Source organism: Myxocyprinus asiaticus, chromosome 36 (genome assembly GCF_019703515.2).
Source record: "Myxocyprinus asiaticus isolate MX2 ecotype Aquarium Trade chromosome 36, UBuf_Myxa_2, whole genome shotgun sequence".
Taxonomy (NCBI): domain Eukaryota; kingdom Metazoa; phylum Chordata; class Actinopteri; order Cypriniformes; family Catostomidae; genus Myxocyprinus; species Myxocyprinus asiaticus.
Window position 1 is genome coordinate 36,775,843 of NC_059379.1, and position 19,459 is coordinate 36,795,301.

General features: G+C 35.6%; 1 protein-coding gene across 2 annotated transcripts; it reads right to left on the bottom strand.

Moving 5' to 3' along the window:
• Positions 1–3,905: 3,905 nt before the first annotated feature.
• psmc5 (proteasome 26S subunit, ATPase 5) lies at positions 3,906–17,688 on the bottom strand. Of its 2 annotated transcripts, none has more exons than XM_051674523.1 (12): positions 17,604–17,688; positions 16,145–16,216; positions 15,972–16,041; positions 15,727–15,824; positions 15,570–15,626; positions 13,267–13,497; positions 12,978–13,104; positions 12,202–12,392; positions 11,972–12,070; positions 6,374–6,484; positions 6,132–6,218; positions 3,906–6,029 (listed from the first exon to the last, which is right to left on the bottom strand). In XM_051674523.1, exons 1-12 carry the CDS (start codon positions 17,625–17,627, stop codon positions 5,976–5,978), a joined length of 1,221 nt encoding a protein of 406 aa, XP_051530483.1. In that variant the 5' UTR covers positions 17,628–17,688; the 3' UTR covers positions 3,906–5,975. The 2 variants fall into 2 exon arrangements, with proteins under 2 accessions (XP_051530483.1, XP_051530484.1); XM_051674524.1 differs by lacking the exon at positions 17,604–17,688 and adding an exon at positions 17,051–17,553.
• Between the last annotated feature and the right edge of the window lie 1,771 nt (positions 17,689–19,459).

The following is a 19,459-nucleotide window of genomic DNA, read 5'->3' on the forward strand; positions in this document are numbered from 1 at the left end:
TTTGGTATCCCGATATATATATATATATATAAATATATATATATATTTATATATATACACTGGCAGCCAAAAGTTTGGAATAATGTACAGATTTTGCTGTTTCGGAAGGAAATTGGTACTTTAATTCAGCAAAGTGGCATTCAACTGATCACAAAGTATAGTCAGGACATTACTGATCTAAAAAAACAGCACCATCACTATTTGAAAAAAGTCATTTTTGATCAAATCTAGACAGGCCCCATTTCCAGCAGCCATCACTCCAACACCTTATCCTTGAGTAATCATGCTAAATTGATCATTTGGTTCTAGAAAATCACTTTCCATTATATCAAACACAGCTGAAAGCTATTTGGTTCATTAAATGAAACTTAACATTGTCTTTGTGTTTGTTTTTGAGTTGCCACAGTATGCAATTGACTGGCATGTCTTAAGGTCAATATTAGGTCAAAAATGGCAAAAAAGAAACAGCTTTCTCTAGAAACTCATCAGTCAATCATTGTTTTGAGGAATGAAGGCTATACAATGCTTGAAAATGCCAAAAAACTGATGATTTCATACAAAGGTTTACACAACAGTCTTCAAAGACAAAGAACAACTGGCTCTAACAAGGACAGAAAGAGATGTGGAAGGCCAGATGTACAACTAAACAAGAGGATAAGTACATCAGAGTCTCTAGTTTGAGAAACAGACACCTCACATGTCCTTAGCTGACAGCTTCATTGAATTCTACCCGCTCAACACCAGTTTCATGTACAACAGTAAAGAGAAGACTCAGGGGTGCAGGCCTTATGGGCAGAATTGCAAAGAAAAAGCCACTTTTGAAACAGAAAAACAAAAAGAAAAGATTAGAGTGGGCAAAGAAACACAGACATTGGACAACAGATAATTGGAAAAGAGTGTTATGGATCTTAACCCCATTGAGCTTTTGTGGGATCAGCTAGACTGTAAGGTGTGTGAGAAGTGCCCGACAAGACAGTCACATCTATGGCAAGTGCTACAGGAAGTGTGGGGTGAAATGTCACCTGAGTATCTGGACAAACTGACAGCTAGAATGCCAAGGATCTGCAAAGCTGTCATTGCTGCACGTGGAGGATTTTTTGATGAGAACTCTTTGAAGTAGTTCAAGAAGTTCTGAAAACATTTTTTTCAAATTGTAATAGTAATTTTTCACATTATTAATGTTCTGACTATACATTGTGATCAGTTGAATGTCACGTTGGTGAATAAAAGTACCAATTTCTTTCCATAAGAGCAAAATCTGTACATTATTCCAAACTTCTGGCCAGCAGTATGTGTGTGTGTGTGTGTGTGTGTGTGTGTGTGTGTGTGTATATATATATATATATATATATATATATATATATATATATACAGTACTGTACAAAAGTTTTAGGCACTTGGGAAAAAATGTTGTATAGTGAGGATGTCTTCAAAAATAATGACATAAACAGTTTTCATTTATCACTTAATGTCATACAAAGTCCAGTAAACATAAAAAAGCTAAATCAATATTTGGTGTGACCACCTTTGTCTATAAAACAGCACCAATTCTCCTAGGTACACCTGGACACAGTTTTTCTTGGTTGTTGGCAGATAGGATGTTCCAAGCTTCTTGGAGAATTCGCCACAGTTCTTCAGTCTATTTCTGTCTCAATTGCTTCTGTCTCTTTATGTAATCTCAGACTAACTCAGTGTTCAGTGGGGGCTTTTTGGGGGCCATGACATCTGTTGCAGGGCTCCCTGTTCTTCTGTTCTAATCATTTCTATTTGCAAAAGTAATGTTTGGGATTCTAACATTTATATTTCCTATTGACACACTAAAGCTGAAGATATAAATAACCATCTTAAGACAAATGCTCTTGTGTAACATCTTATGTGCCTAAGAATTTTGCACAGTACTGTGTATATATATATATATATATACAATATGTATATACGTACATTTAAAAATACATTCAAAATGCAATTCATACAGACTATCACTCATAGGGTTAGTTCACCCCAAAATTAAAATCATTTACTTGCCCTTATTTTCCAAACACAAAATTAAATGTTTGACAGAATGTTAGTCTCAGTCATCATTCACTTTCATTGCATATTTTTTCCATATAGTGTAAGTGAATGGTGTCTGTCAATTTGTCTAACGTTTTTCTGTTCTATGGAAGAAACATGAGAGTAAATGATGACAGAATTGTTATTTTGGGCGTAATAGTCCTTTAAATACATCTCTTCTGTGATTGGCATTATTTTTAATTTTTTAATTATAATTCACTTTGATATTTTTTTGTGAGCTTAAAGTAAACAAATTTGTAAAAGTGGTGTAGCCATCTTGATGTAAAAAAAAAAAAAAAAAAGGCTCATTAAACGGCTACATTTGAAAAAAGTAGTTTTGCATAAACCTTTAATATTACTTCTTGAAAATTACGCAGTTTTAAAACATTATTAATATTAGCTAATAAAAGTCTAATCAAAATAATTTGATCTTTTTATGATATGCCAATGTTAATTCAGGACAGGTAGGGGTAAAATTTCAAGAATTGATAAATTGTATTAATAATTCTAAATAATCATAATATTTACAAAAACAAAAAACGTTTTTATTTTATTTTTTTACATTATTTTGAAAATAATGATTATGAATAATTACGGAAAATATTATTATTATTAATATATAACAAGGAAAACTTTTTTACTTTGAGATTAAACCACTTAAAAGTTATTACTGTAAATCAAAACATGTTGAAAATGGTAGGCTAATAGTAATTTGGTAATAGTAGTAGTTCAAAAACATGCATTCAAAGAATAGACTGCTATCCTGAGATTTCACCTTTTATCATTTTTCACATCCTTATTTGTCATTGACCCATGAGTTGATTTCTTTGAATAAATAGTAATATATGCTCTAAATAAAATAAAGCAAGTTTATTACTTCTGCTGTCACAATTACAAACAGTCAAAATCTATTTTTAAAAAACAAAAAAACATCCTAAATTGTGTTTAAATTAGAAATATCGCACTCACAGTTCTCTAATGTCATCTGACTCCAAGTTGAAGAATGTGGAACTCAAAGTCAACGAGACTGTACATGTATTATAACAGTTATGGAAACCTCTGTCTGACGTCTTTTGAGGGACTTTGAGCAGGACACTTATGAATGGCTTTCTGGTAAGAGTCATTTAAGGTTGGGTGTGTTAACACAGTCAGTTTCTTCAAGGTAAGTCAGTAGAGTAGATTGATTCAGTGGACAGATTCAGTCTCCTCCCACAGTTATATAATCCTATGACCCTTTGATATGCAAACTAGCAAGTGCAATATTCCCATAACAATGTCCCAGACAGAATAGACTAAACCAAGCCTTGAACTAGATCATGCATAAGGTGAATACAGGTAAATTGGGAAATTTTCTGAAAATATGTAATGTCATTTTATGTGAAGGCTACATACTATTCTTGGTGGCTTTAATTAGAAATTCTCAAGAAATTTTACTTTGCAGGTCTCTGTTTCAAAATTTTACTCACTCTTGGTTTGTACATTTTACTTAAGCAATGTAGCATTAAATTGAGGTAGGCTTTTAAAAGTGTACTGGCATTTCAAGGATTTTTTTTAACATGTACCATATGACACATGGAAACCTTCAACAGGGAATCTTATAGCAATAGAAACCAGTTCCAGAGCTGTGCATGAAGACCTGAACACTTGGTGCATAAAACACAATGACAGTAACAATCAACAGATACATTTTTTTCCCCCATTAATTGGTAATTTTGAGTAGACAATGAACTTAAGACTTCACAAAACAAGAAGTTACTAAACGTAACAAAAAACAAATTAACAATATAAACAATGTAAATCAACTTGTGAACAGTGAAACCATGCAAGCTCATTAATTATTCAAGCCTGAAAAGTTAAGTAAAATGTACTTATTTTATTTACCAGTGAAATTGACTCAAATTAGCAAATAAATATGACATAGTTTTGTATTTTAGGATTGATACATTATGATGTAGGCTATTGTAAAGATAACAATCATAAATAATATTTATTTATAAGCTTGAGCATTTATTTTTACATGTTTGAATTGAGTACAAATGTAGAATTTACTTCATATTTTCAAGTTCTTGCTTTATCATATTAAATGTAGAAAGTACTTAATTTCTTCTGCTATATTTACTTCAACACAAAATCATTTTTCCCCCAGTGTATGATTCCAAATGTAATGGCTTAACCACTAATAACACAATACAGTTTAAAATAACTAAAGATCTCCACTCCACTAGAGGGAAAAAACAGTGTAAAACAGTTTACCTGTATCACCCTAATGCTTACTCAGCAGTATAGATTCATAATCATGGAATCTAGTTAAAACCAATCGTCTTTGATCAGATAAAGTTCTAGACTAGGTCAAGATGAAGTTTACTTCAATGCATTATTCTGTGACATGATTCAGAAATAACAAAAATCATTGACAGTTATGCACTTACAGTGTAAGTCCAACCATACAAGAGTTGCTCTATAGATTTCCACTGCATTTATGTGTCAACATGTTCTTTTGTTTGTTTTTAATAGAGGGATGATTAAAAGTTATGTTCAGTGGTAATCGATAACAGGTTGCAGATGCTGTCAATAGAACCAGTAATTTTCCTATAACATTACCATTACTTTTCTTAGCACCACTGTACCAAAAGATATGTACTGATAAAAACTTCATGGAAAGTGTAGACAGCCATTTAAAATTTGACTTGAAACATGTTTCTAAAGATTACTCAAGTCTTTATGTGGACCTGAAGTTTTTTGATTAACAGAAATGAATATTAATCGGTTGACATTATACGCTCAACACATAATGCTTGTTGTCTGATTTGCTCTAAAGATTAGCAAAATTATTTCCTATTCAGTATCAAAAGCAACAATATATCTGGCATGAATGATTTGCACAAAAATGGAAAGGTGAAAGTTGAACTTCTGTATAGTAAAAAAATGTACAATTAAAGAGTCTGGAAAAAAAGAGTGGGAAAAAATTAAAAAGTGCAATCTCAACAAATACAAACATAAACTGATATAATACAGTCAACTGCAGATCCCGGGAAACTTGTGACTGATGCTCCTATAATAACATATGTTTCAGGAATTTGCTTTTTACTTGCCCTCTTTATGAAGATTCTAGTTTTTGCTCATGATGTTCTGTGAACTGTCAATGCTTTCAGAAGGGTCAACAGAAATATCTCAAAAACATATCTACGCAGTGACCACTTTATTAGGTACACCTGTACATCTACTTATTCATGCAATGATCTAATCAGCCAATCGTGTGGCAGCAGTGCAGTGCCTAAAATCATGCAGATATGGGTCAGGAGCTTCAGTTAATATTCACATCAAACCATCAGAATGGGGAAAAATGTGATCTCAGTGATTTCGACCGTGGCATCATTTGAGCTGAGGCTACATTGGGGCTACCATCTGTGCACCTCAGCAGAAATCCAGATTCATCATACCAGGCGATGTTTTACCAGTCTTGAACTGTCCCGTTTTGGTGAGCCTGCAGCCTCCGATTATAACTTTATAAAAGCACTAGCATTCATTCTTCTGTTAAAACTCATGTATTATTTGAGCTGTAAAGTTGTTTAAATCATCGTTCTTATGGTCATTTTAGAGTTTACAGCATTATGTTGTCATAGCAACAAAGTTGTAAAATTGTCCATAACTTTACACAGAAAAGAAACATAATTCACACCATAAAGACATTTACAGAAGCCAAAAAGTAAATAAAGATCACACTTTTCCTCAATGATTTCTTTTAATGAAAAAAAACAAAAAAACAAAAAACAAAAAAAAAAAATGAAGAAAAAACCCCCCCATATAAATCAAGTGGGAAGCAATTTATTTTGAATACATTTGGGTGATAACAATAAAGCAACTTAAAGACCAAAAAAATAACATAAAAAATAAAATAAAAGAGAAAATACAGAATCTAACGTCTACTTCCAGAGTTTCTTAATGGACATGTTTTTCTCACTGTCTTTCTGCATCACCTGTGAATACAAACGTTTTTCAACATTAGGGTTCTATCAACTGGTAGTAAATTTGTTTTTTAAAAAGAGCAAAATCCAAACAGCAAAATATGTTTTTAATACCTTTGCAACTGCCATCTCAAAATCTTCTTGGGTAACGTGGACTCTCCTCTCTCGCAGGGCGTACATCCCTGCCTCTGTGCACACACCCTGCCGGACAAGCACAGATAAAAACACAGCTTACAATAACGCCAAACCTGCTGCTTTATGCTCTGTACCAGAAAAAGTGCACATTGAGGATTGAACATTTGCGAGTGCAACACTTAATCATCACAGAGTGATGCAAGTGCAGCCAGTGACCTCACCTTGACCTCTGCACCAGACGCTCCAGGCATCAGCTCAGCGATCTTACGCAGATTAATGCCGCGCGTCAGGTTCATTTTGCGGGAATGAATCTTTAGAATGTCCAAACGGGCCTGCAGAATACAACACCATTATGAGGTTACTGGCAGCAATTATGCTATTCAATACTCAAGACCCAAAAATACTGTAAAAAGAAGGAGTGTCAAAAGTACTGGTACTGCTATGTAAAGTTGATAAAAAAAGAATAATAAAGGCATCTTAACCAGTCTTTTTACAGAATCATTAATACCAACTCGGTTACACAGAAAAAATAATGTGCGCCTATTATGAAAATTATAGTAATAGGGCTGCAACTAACGATTATTTTGATAAGATATTTAGACTTAAATGCATCTTGTTTTATGGATTGTTTGATATTTTAAAATCTTTAAAATTATATTCAGCATTCTCACACCACAAATATTTCCTCTGCAGTATAGCTCCTAAAGTAAACGGATGTTGTTTTAAAGGAGTTTTAGATATTTATATTGGAAAACAAGCCAAAACAAAAACAAATCAAAAATATATCTTGTTGCAGTGTATAATGGGGTGAAGACTATCCTCTCTTTTATTCACATTGATCCATCTTTAACTCACAAAAAACAAACTCTCTCTTCTTAAAAGAGCTGCTTATGGGCGATTTTCTTCACTATAAGATACACACCGCAACACATATGTATTGATTCACTACGTCGTGAGCCGTGCGTGTGAGGGACAAGCATCCCTGCTTCAGAGTGTGCATCAGCCGGCTGTAGCTTCAATCTCTCCCCCTTAGATCGGGTCACTTCATGCGACTCATAGAAGAGGTGCTGACCGCACAGAGAAATGCCAGTTTTGGAGTCTGTACTTATTTACGTGACCTGCTTCCTTATTATTTGAACTTTAATAAAGGATGCATTAATGATACAGTTGCAACCAAAATTATTCAACCCCCCTGACCAGAAATACACATTTGAGTGATTTTGAGAACAAAGAGTTCAGTTTACCCAAATAAAATAAACAAATTAAAAAATTTAAAAAAGAACTAATTCTCTCCACAAATGTCATGTCAAAAATATTCAACCCACAAAGTCAATCATTTGTGGAGCATCCTTTATCCTTAATAACAGCAAATAAATGTTTCAGGTAAGTGTTCTCAGGCTTTGGACACCTCTCTATTAGAATTTTTACACATTTCTCATGAGCAAAAGCTTCCAGCTCATTGACATTCTTTGGTTTCTGTGCTGCCACTGCTTCCTTGAAATCCCAACAAAGGTTTGCAATGGGATTTTAATGGTGGACTGAAAGGGCCATTTAAGGACATTCCACAACCTATCCCTGAACCAGATTTTGGACAACTTGGATGTATCCTTGGTGTTATTGTCTTGCTGGAAAGTCCAGTGATCACCGAGCTTCAAATTACACACTGAAGACATCACATTTTTCATGCCAAAATGGCCTGATACCTGAAAGAATCCATGGTGTCAGTCACATAGTCAGGATAGCCGTTTACTGGAGCCGCAAAACACCCCCGTAACAGGACTGACCCACCTCCATGCTTGACTGTGGGGACGGTGTCGTTCTTGTCATCACCTTGTCATCTTACTTAAGACGTACTGCTGACCCATGGGTCTAAAACTCATTTTCAGTTTAGTGTCATACGTCTATAAATCCTTCTTCCAGGACTCCACAGGTCTTTCCTACTTCTTTCCTATTACTTCTTGAATATTCAAGTCAACATTTCCCTTGGTGAAGTTTTGCTTTCTTCTACATCCCAAGAAGGTTGCTGTTGTACCATATTTAAAGAATGTATGAACGGTGCTGCCAACTTTGTCTATTGGAAATTGAAGTGCCTTGGAAATACTTTTAGCCATGACCTTTCTTGTGTAATGAAATAATCTCCTCTATTAACTTTTGAGACAGCTTATTTTTAATTGCATTTTCTGCATAGAAATACATGTTTGCTTACAACGCTAAACTTATTTAAGTTTTAAAATGTAAGTGCCATTGCAGATTGATGACTTAATTTTGTTTTAAAACAATTACTTGTGTAGCTTTACATATTTAAGAAACAGCTGCATGCTATAGGGGTTGAATAATTATGACATGGCTGTATTTTTTAAAAATCCTGCTATTTAGAAATATTAGGTTATATATTCACACTATGACTTTGAATGTGTCACTCAACTGATATAGATGTAAAGTTTAAACATTCTGGGTCATCAGAAAAGCTTACCTTTGTAAATCCTTACTGTCTTGGGGGGATTGAATAATTTCGATTGCAACTGTATAACGCCAGGGTGTTTCCTTTAAAGATGTGGAATGTGAGCTGTGTTTTCTTCCTCTCCTCAATCAGGTGCAAGCTCTCGCGCACCATTATTAGAGTTTAATGTGATCTCATGTTATGTTAAATGAGATCAAACGTCTATTCGACAATGAAAAATGTTGTTGGCAATTTTTTATTGTCGACGCTGTCGATAAAGTCAACCAATCGTTTCAGCCCCAGTAATAGGAAAGGATTTTTTTGTTTTAGTTTCTGAAATTTTACTTGAATACTTGATACTGCTGCTAAATACCTTAAGAACCTTCAATAACTACTTGCTTCATTTGCAGCTTTGTACTATTGTTTTTACTTGTTCTATTGCTTGTAGAAGTCGACCTATATATAGGCTTTGCTGATTAATCAGCACTGATAACAGATTTCTGGATCTAGCGGTTATCTGCAAAAATCCACACCAATAGTTTTTCCCCGCTGCTGGAGTGGCTTTGAAGGGTCCGCTGTCGTTATACAGTTATACAGTATGAAAGCGGCACTTCACTGATGCCTTGTTGTGTTTTTGACACCCGAGACTACACTCTGCATGGAGCGGAACACTTCAGATGCAGATTTAAAACATCAACAACAAAAAGGTATGTATACAGTACATGCTGTCATATCATTATAAAGTTATTAATTTGATGACTAGATGCTGCATTAGTAGAGAACAGCAGTATGTTTGCCGACAAAGCTGAGAGGACGCTAACATTAAAGCGAACTTCAAGCGGTTAGAACAATGTGACAAAAATACACACAAGTCCTACCCAAATGTTTAAATGTCACAATTGTTACCATCTATTAGCATTCGTTTATATCCAGCTGGTCACGTTTATGCATTCATTAGCCAGCTAAGTTGCATATTTAAAGCTAGTGACGTGAGAAAGCAAATTAATATCTTCATGCAGCTGAGAGAAACGTACTGTATAAATCAGAAACGCACCTGATTTCATTTAAAAAAAATGTATCCTCACTGTAATATGATGACTTCAGTTCGATCATATTCTTGTGCTAAAAAAGGCTAGACACAGCGCAACAAATACAGTTTAACAGAAAGCAGGTGTCTCAAGATGCTTTTAGTTCTTTTTAATTAGACACATCTTAAAAAAAAAACAAACAAAAAAAACAGCGCTCCTGCACGAGACGCCGAATAAACAAAAACAAAGGGAAACAAAGATGTTCAACTTGGAAATGTGGGTCTCGAGATTCCCACGTTCAGTTCCAGTCTGTTGTGTTTCGTCTGTTTGAACAGCCCCAGGACTGGGCTCATAGTCTTGAGCTGCTTCACCACCGAGTTCAGCCGAATACCACTGCTATCTGTGAATATTGCTACTCTACATACAACTGTACTGAATAAAATACAATGTGGTATTTCGCTGTTATTATGAAGCTGGAGTCTGGACTAATAGGAATCAGTGCAAGTGTAACCACCATGTGAACTGTCTATTGAAGTGTTTTCCACCCTCATTTTACTTTTGACTTGACATTTGAGAATATGGACCAACTAAAACTTTTTATTTATTTAATGCACATTACTTGCTCTTTTTTAACAGCCAGGATAGAAATGTTCTATGCAATAATATAACGGTGCTGAATGGTTTATGTATTTATTGCGCCCTCTTGTGGACTAAGGAAACAACATCAATATAAAAATAAGCTGTCTTTAAAACTCGAATACTAGTTAATCTATATTAACCTCTTTCCTAGCACCCCCACTTTGGTGAGGAACGGGGTAAATGACATACCCAAAATAATAGGTTTACTGCTCATGAGTCCCTCTGACAACACGCTTAATCAAGTATCGTTAGAAAAATAACACTTGAGATTTTACTATGAAATCTTCAAAATTACTCAATCTGTTACTAACACAGAGATAAAGAAGTGCAAACACACACACACACACACACACAAAAAAGGATTATGATTATTATGTGGTATAGGCAACTAAACACACAACAGGCTAAAGCCCTAAGTCTTACTAAGTCTTTTCAAATTTGAAGGTGATACTAGCAGAAATTAGCTTACTGTAAGCCTTTATCTAAGTGCTTGTCTGGGTGCCTTTCTGAAAAGGCCAGCATTGTCAGGAGACTGCAAGTGTCATATCATTGTTCAAAGCGAGCACACGCGTTTGAATCTTCCAATGATAAGTGCCCTCACTTATGAAATGACACGATAATTTATGCGAACTATCAACACCCACATATTGCCGTATTCGTAATTTCATCGGTCCTCACGTCCTCATAAATTACAACCCTCTAGAGTGCTATTGGTAGATTATTTTAACCGAACAAATTTGCCTATGCATGAACCGACATCATCAGAAACGGCTGTTCTCATGCGCTATTTTCTAAAACTATGAAGTCAGTTTTATTCAGAAAACATCAGGGCTGCGGTAATTCTGTTCCAGACACTCATTTATACGGTTTGTTTTTTTCGAAGGGCACATTAGATGTGCATAGTTTGCCAAATAAAAAGGATGACATCATCGTGTTTACCGGATTTCATGATGTAAACAATGGAAGTTCTATGGATTTTTATACAAGTTTGTGTGTTTTTGGGCAAAGATTTACTATAGATATCGTGTAATGGACTACTGCAGTCAAAACAGACGGATGGCTCAAACTCAGATCAACAGATCAAACTCTACACTGCCATAACACAAACAAGGTAAGGACTTCCTGCCTTGTTGTTGTGTTGTCTATTGTGCACTCTTTACACAAAATAAGAAATCATCGGCTGAAAGTCATTTAGATTGATCAATGCTTTCACTGGAAGGGATCTACAGCCTTAGATCTTTTAAATTGTGTATTGGTTGACCAGGTTACTTCATACAGCGATACTGTACACATGTGCTGAATGTAAACAATTGAAAACACATGGCTGTCCACGGCCTTCGCGAATAAACAAGTTAATATTTATTTCATTTTAAAAAAGTACAATACATTTACATGGTTCTGTCAATACTGTTTATTTTTGTAATAAAGTTCAGCACTATTTTACTTTGAGTGTTATTTCTTCATTCAGTATAAATTTTAAAAACTATCGGTTGATTAATCGGTTATCGGCAGGAACTGCCCAACTTAGTTATCGGTAAAATCCACTAACGGGCGACCTCTAATTGCTTGTAATTTGTTTCTTTGTTCTTTAGTTTCTTACTGGTCATTTTGCTTGAAGAATTACCAGAACAACTGGATGCTTTGAAAGCGAAGGCGTCAGTACAGAGCTACATTTGTATGATGCATTTCACATAATCTGATAAGGGACTGACCTCTTCATTAGGAGGAGGAAATTCAATCTTCCTGTCAATGCGGCCAGGTCGAAGAAGGGCAGAGTCCAGAATGTCAATTCGGTTTGTTGCCATGATAACCTGCAGAAAAAAAAAGTTAATTTCGAAAAATCATAAAATCATTTCTTTGAAAGCCCACAAGCATGGCATAATCTCTCTGTCTTTTACAATCTGTGAAGTTGACAGCACACAGATGACAGGTGTTTGCTCACCTTGATGTTCTTGGTTGCCTCGAATCCGTCCAGCTGGTTGAGAAGCTCCAGCATAGTCCTCTGCACCTCACTGTCTCCTCCTGATCCTCCCTCCAGCCGAGAAGAACCGATAGAGTCAATCTCATCCATGAAGATGATAGAAGGGGCGTGTTCTCTGGCCATGACGAACAGTTCACGCACCATACGAGCTCCTGGAATTAACAAACATGAACATGTTGAGTCAAAATGCTGATTGTGAAATTATATTGATTTTACATTAACAAAAACAAAGCTGAAATGGGCAAAATTTTGGGACAGTTCACCCAAATACATATCGTGTCTATACACATACAGTAAACACCAGTGTTTCCTACAGAATTCAGTTCTTGCACATGAAATACCCACATTTGTCAGGTGTTGATTTCAAACCCTGGGCACAAAGCATCTTCACACTCCATATTTGAATATAAACAAACATGAATGAGATTTGAGAGCTACAGTGGAAGGGAAAACTATCAGTAAATAAAAACTTACATTTTGGCCTGTTCCTCGCACAAAGCTATCATGTGGCTTCAGAAGACTTGGAATATAGCACAAGTTATTTAGGCTACTTTTATGGTGCTTGTTTTTTGTCCTTTTTGAAGCAAAACAATCTCTGTCGGCATTCACTTTCATTGTTTGGAAAAGAGCAGCATGAACATTCAGCTAAACATAACCAGCATAAATGATGACAGAATTTTTATTTTTGGGTGAACTATCCATTTAACTGTTTATTGTATGTGTAAAAGTGAACAGACCTTCCCCTATAAATTTTTGCACCAGCTCTGATCCAGACACTCTGATGAAGGTGCAGTCGGTATGGTGGGCCACGGCTCTAGCTAACAAGGTCTTTCCTGTGCCAGGAGGTCCATACAGCAGCACACCCTGCATACCAACAAACACGCAAGTTTTACAATATGAACCAGATCTGCTGGGCAACAGACCTAATATTGATGAGGTTTAATGTTTGATAATATGACATGATTAAGCTGATAAGCAGTGCTATGCCATCTGCCAGCAATAGAAACAATCAGTTCTATCACTCACCTTAGGTTGTGCAATTCCAAGAGCCTCGAACAGTTCCGGGTGTTTGACTGGCAACTCGATCACTTCCTTGATCTCTTTGATCTGTTTGTCCAGTCCTCCGATCATCTCATACGTGGAATCGGGCACTTTCTCCACCATCATCAGGGAGACCAGTGGATCCACTTTGTTTGGCAGGATCTTGTGCAGCGTGTAACTGTCATTTCGAAGTGCTACACGACAATTTGGAGTTACCTGGCAGGAGGAGGATTTAGGTCACCATTCCCATAAATTAATTCAATAGTTCTAAAGCTGCAATTAAACGTGCGCGGTATGACCAAAATCTTAATGTATATCATAATACAGAAATTTTTGCAGCATGTTTAGAGTAAAAGTTGTTCCGTATAATGTGTGCCCAAAGATGAGATCCACGCGACCCATTTGTCATTGAATAATGTCTCATTTTAATACCCTTTCTGTTCTTTACAGTCAGTTGTTGATAAAACAAACAAACAAACATTTAATTCTAATCATGCATATCAGGGATGAGATAAAGCCGTTTGAGTCTCTCTCGTTAACATGCAGTCATTTACAGACACTCTTTACAGAAATGCTGGTTTTCTTAAGGAGACAGTACCGGTTTAAGCACGTGTTCAACAACTCAATGTAAGTACTTGAAAATAGGACAAATTGTGCAATTTAACAATATGTAACAATTTTCTTTGGAAATATTATCGAAGTAGACCGATATATCAGTTTTACCGATTAATTGGTGCCAATAGCTGCTTTTTGAAACTATAGTTATCTACAAAAATAATTTCACAATACGAGTGCCCGGTGTGTTTCGGGCTTGTTTATACTTAACGTCCCGCGTTATGTACCAAATCTTCATTTTTCAGGTTATTTTTGGGATTTTGGTTGAACAATAAACTGCATCTGGAATTTTATTTATTCAGGACTCTTAGTCTGTGCCCATCATAGTAAGGAAAGAATAAGCAATTTTTTTGACATTCTAAAAAGCAATTTTTTAAAACTGTCAGCCGATTAATCAGTTATCAGGATTTCCCACTACCTTAGTTATTGGTATTGGCAAAATCCACTATCGGTCGACCTCTAAAATAAAATATAATATTTATTGTTTGAATACATGGATTTGTTCAATTTTTTAAATGCCAAAATGAAAAACTAATAAAATAGAATTAGTAAAATTAATATTTTCATGATGTACCTTGTTAGACGGTCCCCTGTGTAATTAACAGAATTAGCTGGGAAAGAATTTCTCTCATAGACAAGCGAAATGAACATTAAAACTGAAATATACTCATATGAATCGATATTGAATCAGAATTGTAAACGAAAGTTTGTCAATCAGAATCCAATTGTGAAATTTGTATTACCCAACCCAATTTTGGACTCCTGTTAGCCTCTATTGTGTGGGCCACCCCATCACAATAAGGTGGGACTAAGAATATTCAACACATTAAATATACAGTATTGTGCAAAAGTCTTAGGCACATTAAGGTGTTTCACAAAAACATTTGTCTTAAGATGGTTATTTATATCTTCAGCTTTAGTGTGTCAATAGGAATATAAATGTTAGACTCCCAAACATTATTTTTGAAAATAGAAAAGATTAGAATAGAAGAACAGGGAACCCTGCAACAGATGTCATGGCCCCCACAAAGCCCCCCTCTGAACATCATGTCTGTCTGAGATTGCATAAAGAGACAGAAGCAATTGAGACAGCCGAAATAGATAGAAGAACTGTGGCGAATTCTCCAAGAAGCTTGGTACATCCTATCTGCCAACAACCAAGAAAAACTGTGTCCAGGTGTATCTAGGAGAACTGGTGCTGTTTTATAGACTAAGGTGGTGACATCAAATATTGATTTATCTTTTTTATGTTTACTAGACTTTGTATGACATTAAGTGATAAATGAAAACTATTTATGGCATTATTTTTGAAGACATCTTCACTATGCAACATTTTTCACAAGTGCCTAAAACTTTTGCACAGTACTGTATATTGGTTTTAAAAACTATTGGCTGATTAATAGGTTATTGGCTTTTTTCCAATGCCTTAATTATTAGTATCTGCAAAATCCAATATCGACTGACCCCACTTCAAAGCTAGAAATTCCCAATTATAATTAACAAAGTTGTCTTCACTTGACTATGGTTTTCTGCTTGGTATTGGATTTTTTTTATACCACAATGTGAATACACTGCAGTACAAGCAAAATGTCCCTGGCTGCAATATATTCAAATTGTAATTACTTTTGAATCTAATATGTAAATAAAGCAAAATTTAAAAACAAACAACTTACATCATTAATATCAATGTTCTTATCCACATCCACAACAAATTTTCCTTCAGGATGCACCTATAAACAACGCAAAAATATACAGGTCAATAACAATACTATATTACAGTCTCAGAATTGATCACCCTCACATTTTAAAAAGAAATAGTGATTATCAAACCTTGACCAGCACTTTCTTCTTGTCCATGGCTCTCACCACCTCTCCTACATATGATCCCTGCTCCTGCAGTAACTGCAGTTCCTCACGCAGAAGGCGCACTAAAACCAGAGACGCAACAATTACATGTCATTCAGGTGTCAATTTTATACACTTTACTTAGCATATGCAACATGTGAACACCACAAGAGAGTAAATTAACCCGCATCAACCCAAAAACATTACTGAATAAGTTGATGATTTTTTACCCTTGGCATTTAACTCATTCCTTTGAGCCTGCAGACGTCTGAGGTTTTGGCTTTTATCATTTACTGTCAACTGAGTGAAGAGACAAGCACTTTCAGACATGATATACACATACTTCAAATGTAAAGCTTATATGTGCGGCAGTCAATTCAGAACATATTATGATTGTTCTTACCTGAAGCTCCTCGATTTTTGACAGGTAATACTGTCGAAGACCAGAGCCTCCTTTACTGTCCTCAATATCCATCTGGAGAAAAAAAAAAACGAAAAAAAAAAAAAAAAAAAAAACAACAGCAGAGCACAGTGGTACTTATGAACTGAATGTTAAATCAGTGCTTTTGCCATGTTACATAAATCACACAGCAAGAAGTGATTGTGACGAGCTACAATTAAAACATATAACTGTTTAATAATCATTAGGAATGGTTGGAGTATTGAGAGCTCGAAATAGGTTATGATGTTTCTTGTTGATAATCCAAATATGATCAGATACCTTATGTTATGATCAGAGATGATGAGTGATTTATCATGTGTTGATTAGTGAGATCTCAGATTATTATTCTAGTTGAGGGATTTCTCATGTTGTCAATAATAACTTATGTAATAATACATTGTAAAAATATTTTTACATAATAAATTCAGAGGTGACCGATTTCACAGGTTATAACAGGCAATTAATTGTCCATATTATGATCAGTCTTAAAGGAACAATATGTAATATATTTACTGTACTAGAGCATAAATTTATCATAATGTGTTATTAGAGATTTAGGAAACATGCTAAGTTGAAATACTGGCTTCTGCGAAAACAATGCTACAGCTAGTATATTCTACTTTGAAATGTCCATTCTGTGCCAGAATTTCTGTTTGTGTTTTGGCCTGTGTGATCCCGCCCACTGCCCATTTCCCAATAGTATTTCGACACCCCGGGTTGCCAGATTTGAAACATGTTTGCGGGCAAACACAGCGAGCTGCAGCCATCTAGCTAACATTGACAGAGTTATACAAAATCCACATGAGCTGATTTATAATTTGCAAACAATAAAACATTGCAAACTTATACATTATCTGATCAACTTACAGAGTAAGGCTCGTCGCTTGCAATTGTCAGTTTTCTCGTTCCTGTTGCGTGTCCTCAACCTGGCAACCCGCGTGAGCTTCGAGTCTGGGAAGGGGCGGGGGAGACAGCTCTCTCTCTAATATTTTGAATATGGACTGCAGTACCCATTTTAAACGCTTGATGTCAATGTTACATATTGCTCCTTTAACTACCTTTCTTAAAATCTGCATGGTGTTATGATCAGAGATTTCTCATTTTATCGTCAGAAAGAAGACTTTTATCATGTTATGGTCATAGATGAGAGATTTCCAGTGGTATGGCCCGATATTTCTCATGTTGTGGTCAGAGAGAAGAGATTTTCCATGTCATGATCAGTCAGTGTGACACAATGAGACAGCAAAGTCCGCTTCATTCGGAGTGAACGCGTCTTAAAGTCATAAATTCCGTCAGTTATTTTACCACAGTAAAGTTAAAGCAGGTCGCATATATGCAGTGTATACATCTTACAGCACTAACACATCTCACTCTGCTGGTAATATGTAAAAAAAATTTTTTACTCAAAAACATAACTTGCCTGCTCAATCCCGTCCTGAGCCATCTTGAATACACAAGCTTCCGCTGGTCAAATGCGTAATTTCCGCTTTGTGTTCTTCGAGACTGAAGGCTGAGCTCTCTATCGCCCCATCTCATTGAAGCGGTGTAGACCTTATTCACGCTAGCGTCATCTTTGATTTCCTGTGAGGGATAGACTTACAGTATTTTCAATGGCACGAACGGTATAAAGCTGCTTGATCACATCTGATTTTCCACAACTCATGTTGTCTGGAGTTCTTTGTATTCTGAATGTTCTTGGACAGATATTTAATCAATGTTTTGTCTGCGGAACGATCCAAAAACACTTTAAACTGCAGTACAGCCCATTGAAGAGACTGTACGTCTATCCCGCACAGCCTCCTTGTCATCCCCATTAAAAATCAAAGATGGCGCTAGCGTGAATAAGGGCACATATGATTTAATCACAAGAAATATCCAGTTCTCCCCTGACAAACCACTGGGCAGCGACATTATGATTCTGATTGTCGTTGGACTGTGCAACGTAACTAACCTCTGGCCATCACTTCATGTCATCTACCCACTCTGATGAGGCGCCATCAAAAAACAGTCATTGCAACACTGTAAACAAGTATCAGCACTATGGAGCCACATGTTTTCATTGGGTCATATTTTTTATTTTTTACAAATTTAAAGGGATAATTCACCCAAAAATGGAAATTCTCTTATAATTTACTCAACCTTATGGCATCCCAGATGTGTATGACTTTCTTCTTGAGTTGTATGGATTACTTTTATGCTGCCTTACATGCTTTTTGGACCTTCAGAGTTCTGGTCACCATTCACTTGCATTGTATGGACCAACAGAGCTGAGATATTCCTCTAACAATCTCTGTGTTCAGCAGATGAACGAAAGTCTTACACATCTGGGATGGCATGAGGGTGAGTAAATGATGAGAGAATTTTCATTCTTGGATGAACTATCCCTTTAATATACTATACATCACATTATGGACTAAAAACGTATGCCGATGTGAGCTAGTGAAAACACTGGAGACCAGAAAACGAAAACAGTCTTCTGTTATGAATCGTAGAACAGAACATTCCTGCGTTCAGGAAAAGTGGATTGTGCAAACCGATTAATGCTGAAATGTGTAACGTTTTCGATGTTAAAACACTTTCTCCTATCCCAACTTAATATGCAGACACAACTCTAAGTAAATCAGTTGTAGATTGATTTTCTAAAAAAAATGGTAAACTCGGTGTCTCATTGGTGCTATAAAAATTACTGTTTTGAGCAGCTGTCCAGCCCGACACAACAACAATGGCTTGACCAATCACATGAGTTTGGGGTGGGACTTTCTTTTTGCTCCACAGAAGACAAAGGGAAGTGTTCAAAAAAGCTGTTTAACAAAAATATTTATTTTTGCAATTTCTTTCGGTGACGCTAATGGCACAGAAACTGCACACTTAAGCTTTAACTTCATTTGGGAATTTTATTCCCATACTATAATTTTCATATTTTTATGGCAGTTATATAGTGTAAATTGCTGGGGTAATATGTAACATAATGGAAAGAGGCAAAAATGGAACCCGCAACAGCTTAAATGAACAAATACATGAATGACTTGACTATGTAGTATACAGGTGCATCTCAATAAATTAGAATGTCGTGGAAAAGTTCATTTATTTCAGTAATTCAACTCAAATTGTGAAACTCGTGTATTAAATAAATTCAATGCACACAGACTGAAGTAGTTTAAGTCTTTGGTTCTTTTAATTGTGATGATTTTGGCTCACATTTAACAAAAACCCACCAATTCACTATCTCAAAAAATTTGAATATGGTGACATGCCAATCAGCTAATCAACTCAAAA

Excerpts from the sequence above, each read along its gene's own strand:
- psmc5 (XM_051674523.1), bottom strand. The coding sequence starts at position 17,627 with ATGGCTCAGGACGGGATTGAGCAG. Across the intron at positions 16,042-16,144 it reads CAAAAATCGAGGAGCTTCAG|TTGACAGTAAATGATAAAAG; the intron begins GTAAGAACAATC and ends CTCTTCACTCAG. Across the intron at positions 13,105-13,266 it reads TTGGAATTGCACAACCTAAG|GGTGTGCTGCTGTATGGACC; the intron begins GTGAGTGATAGA and ends GTTGGTATGCAG.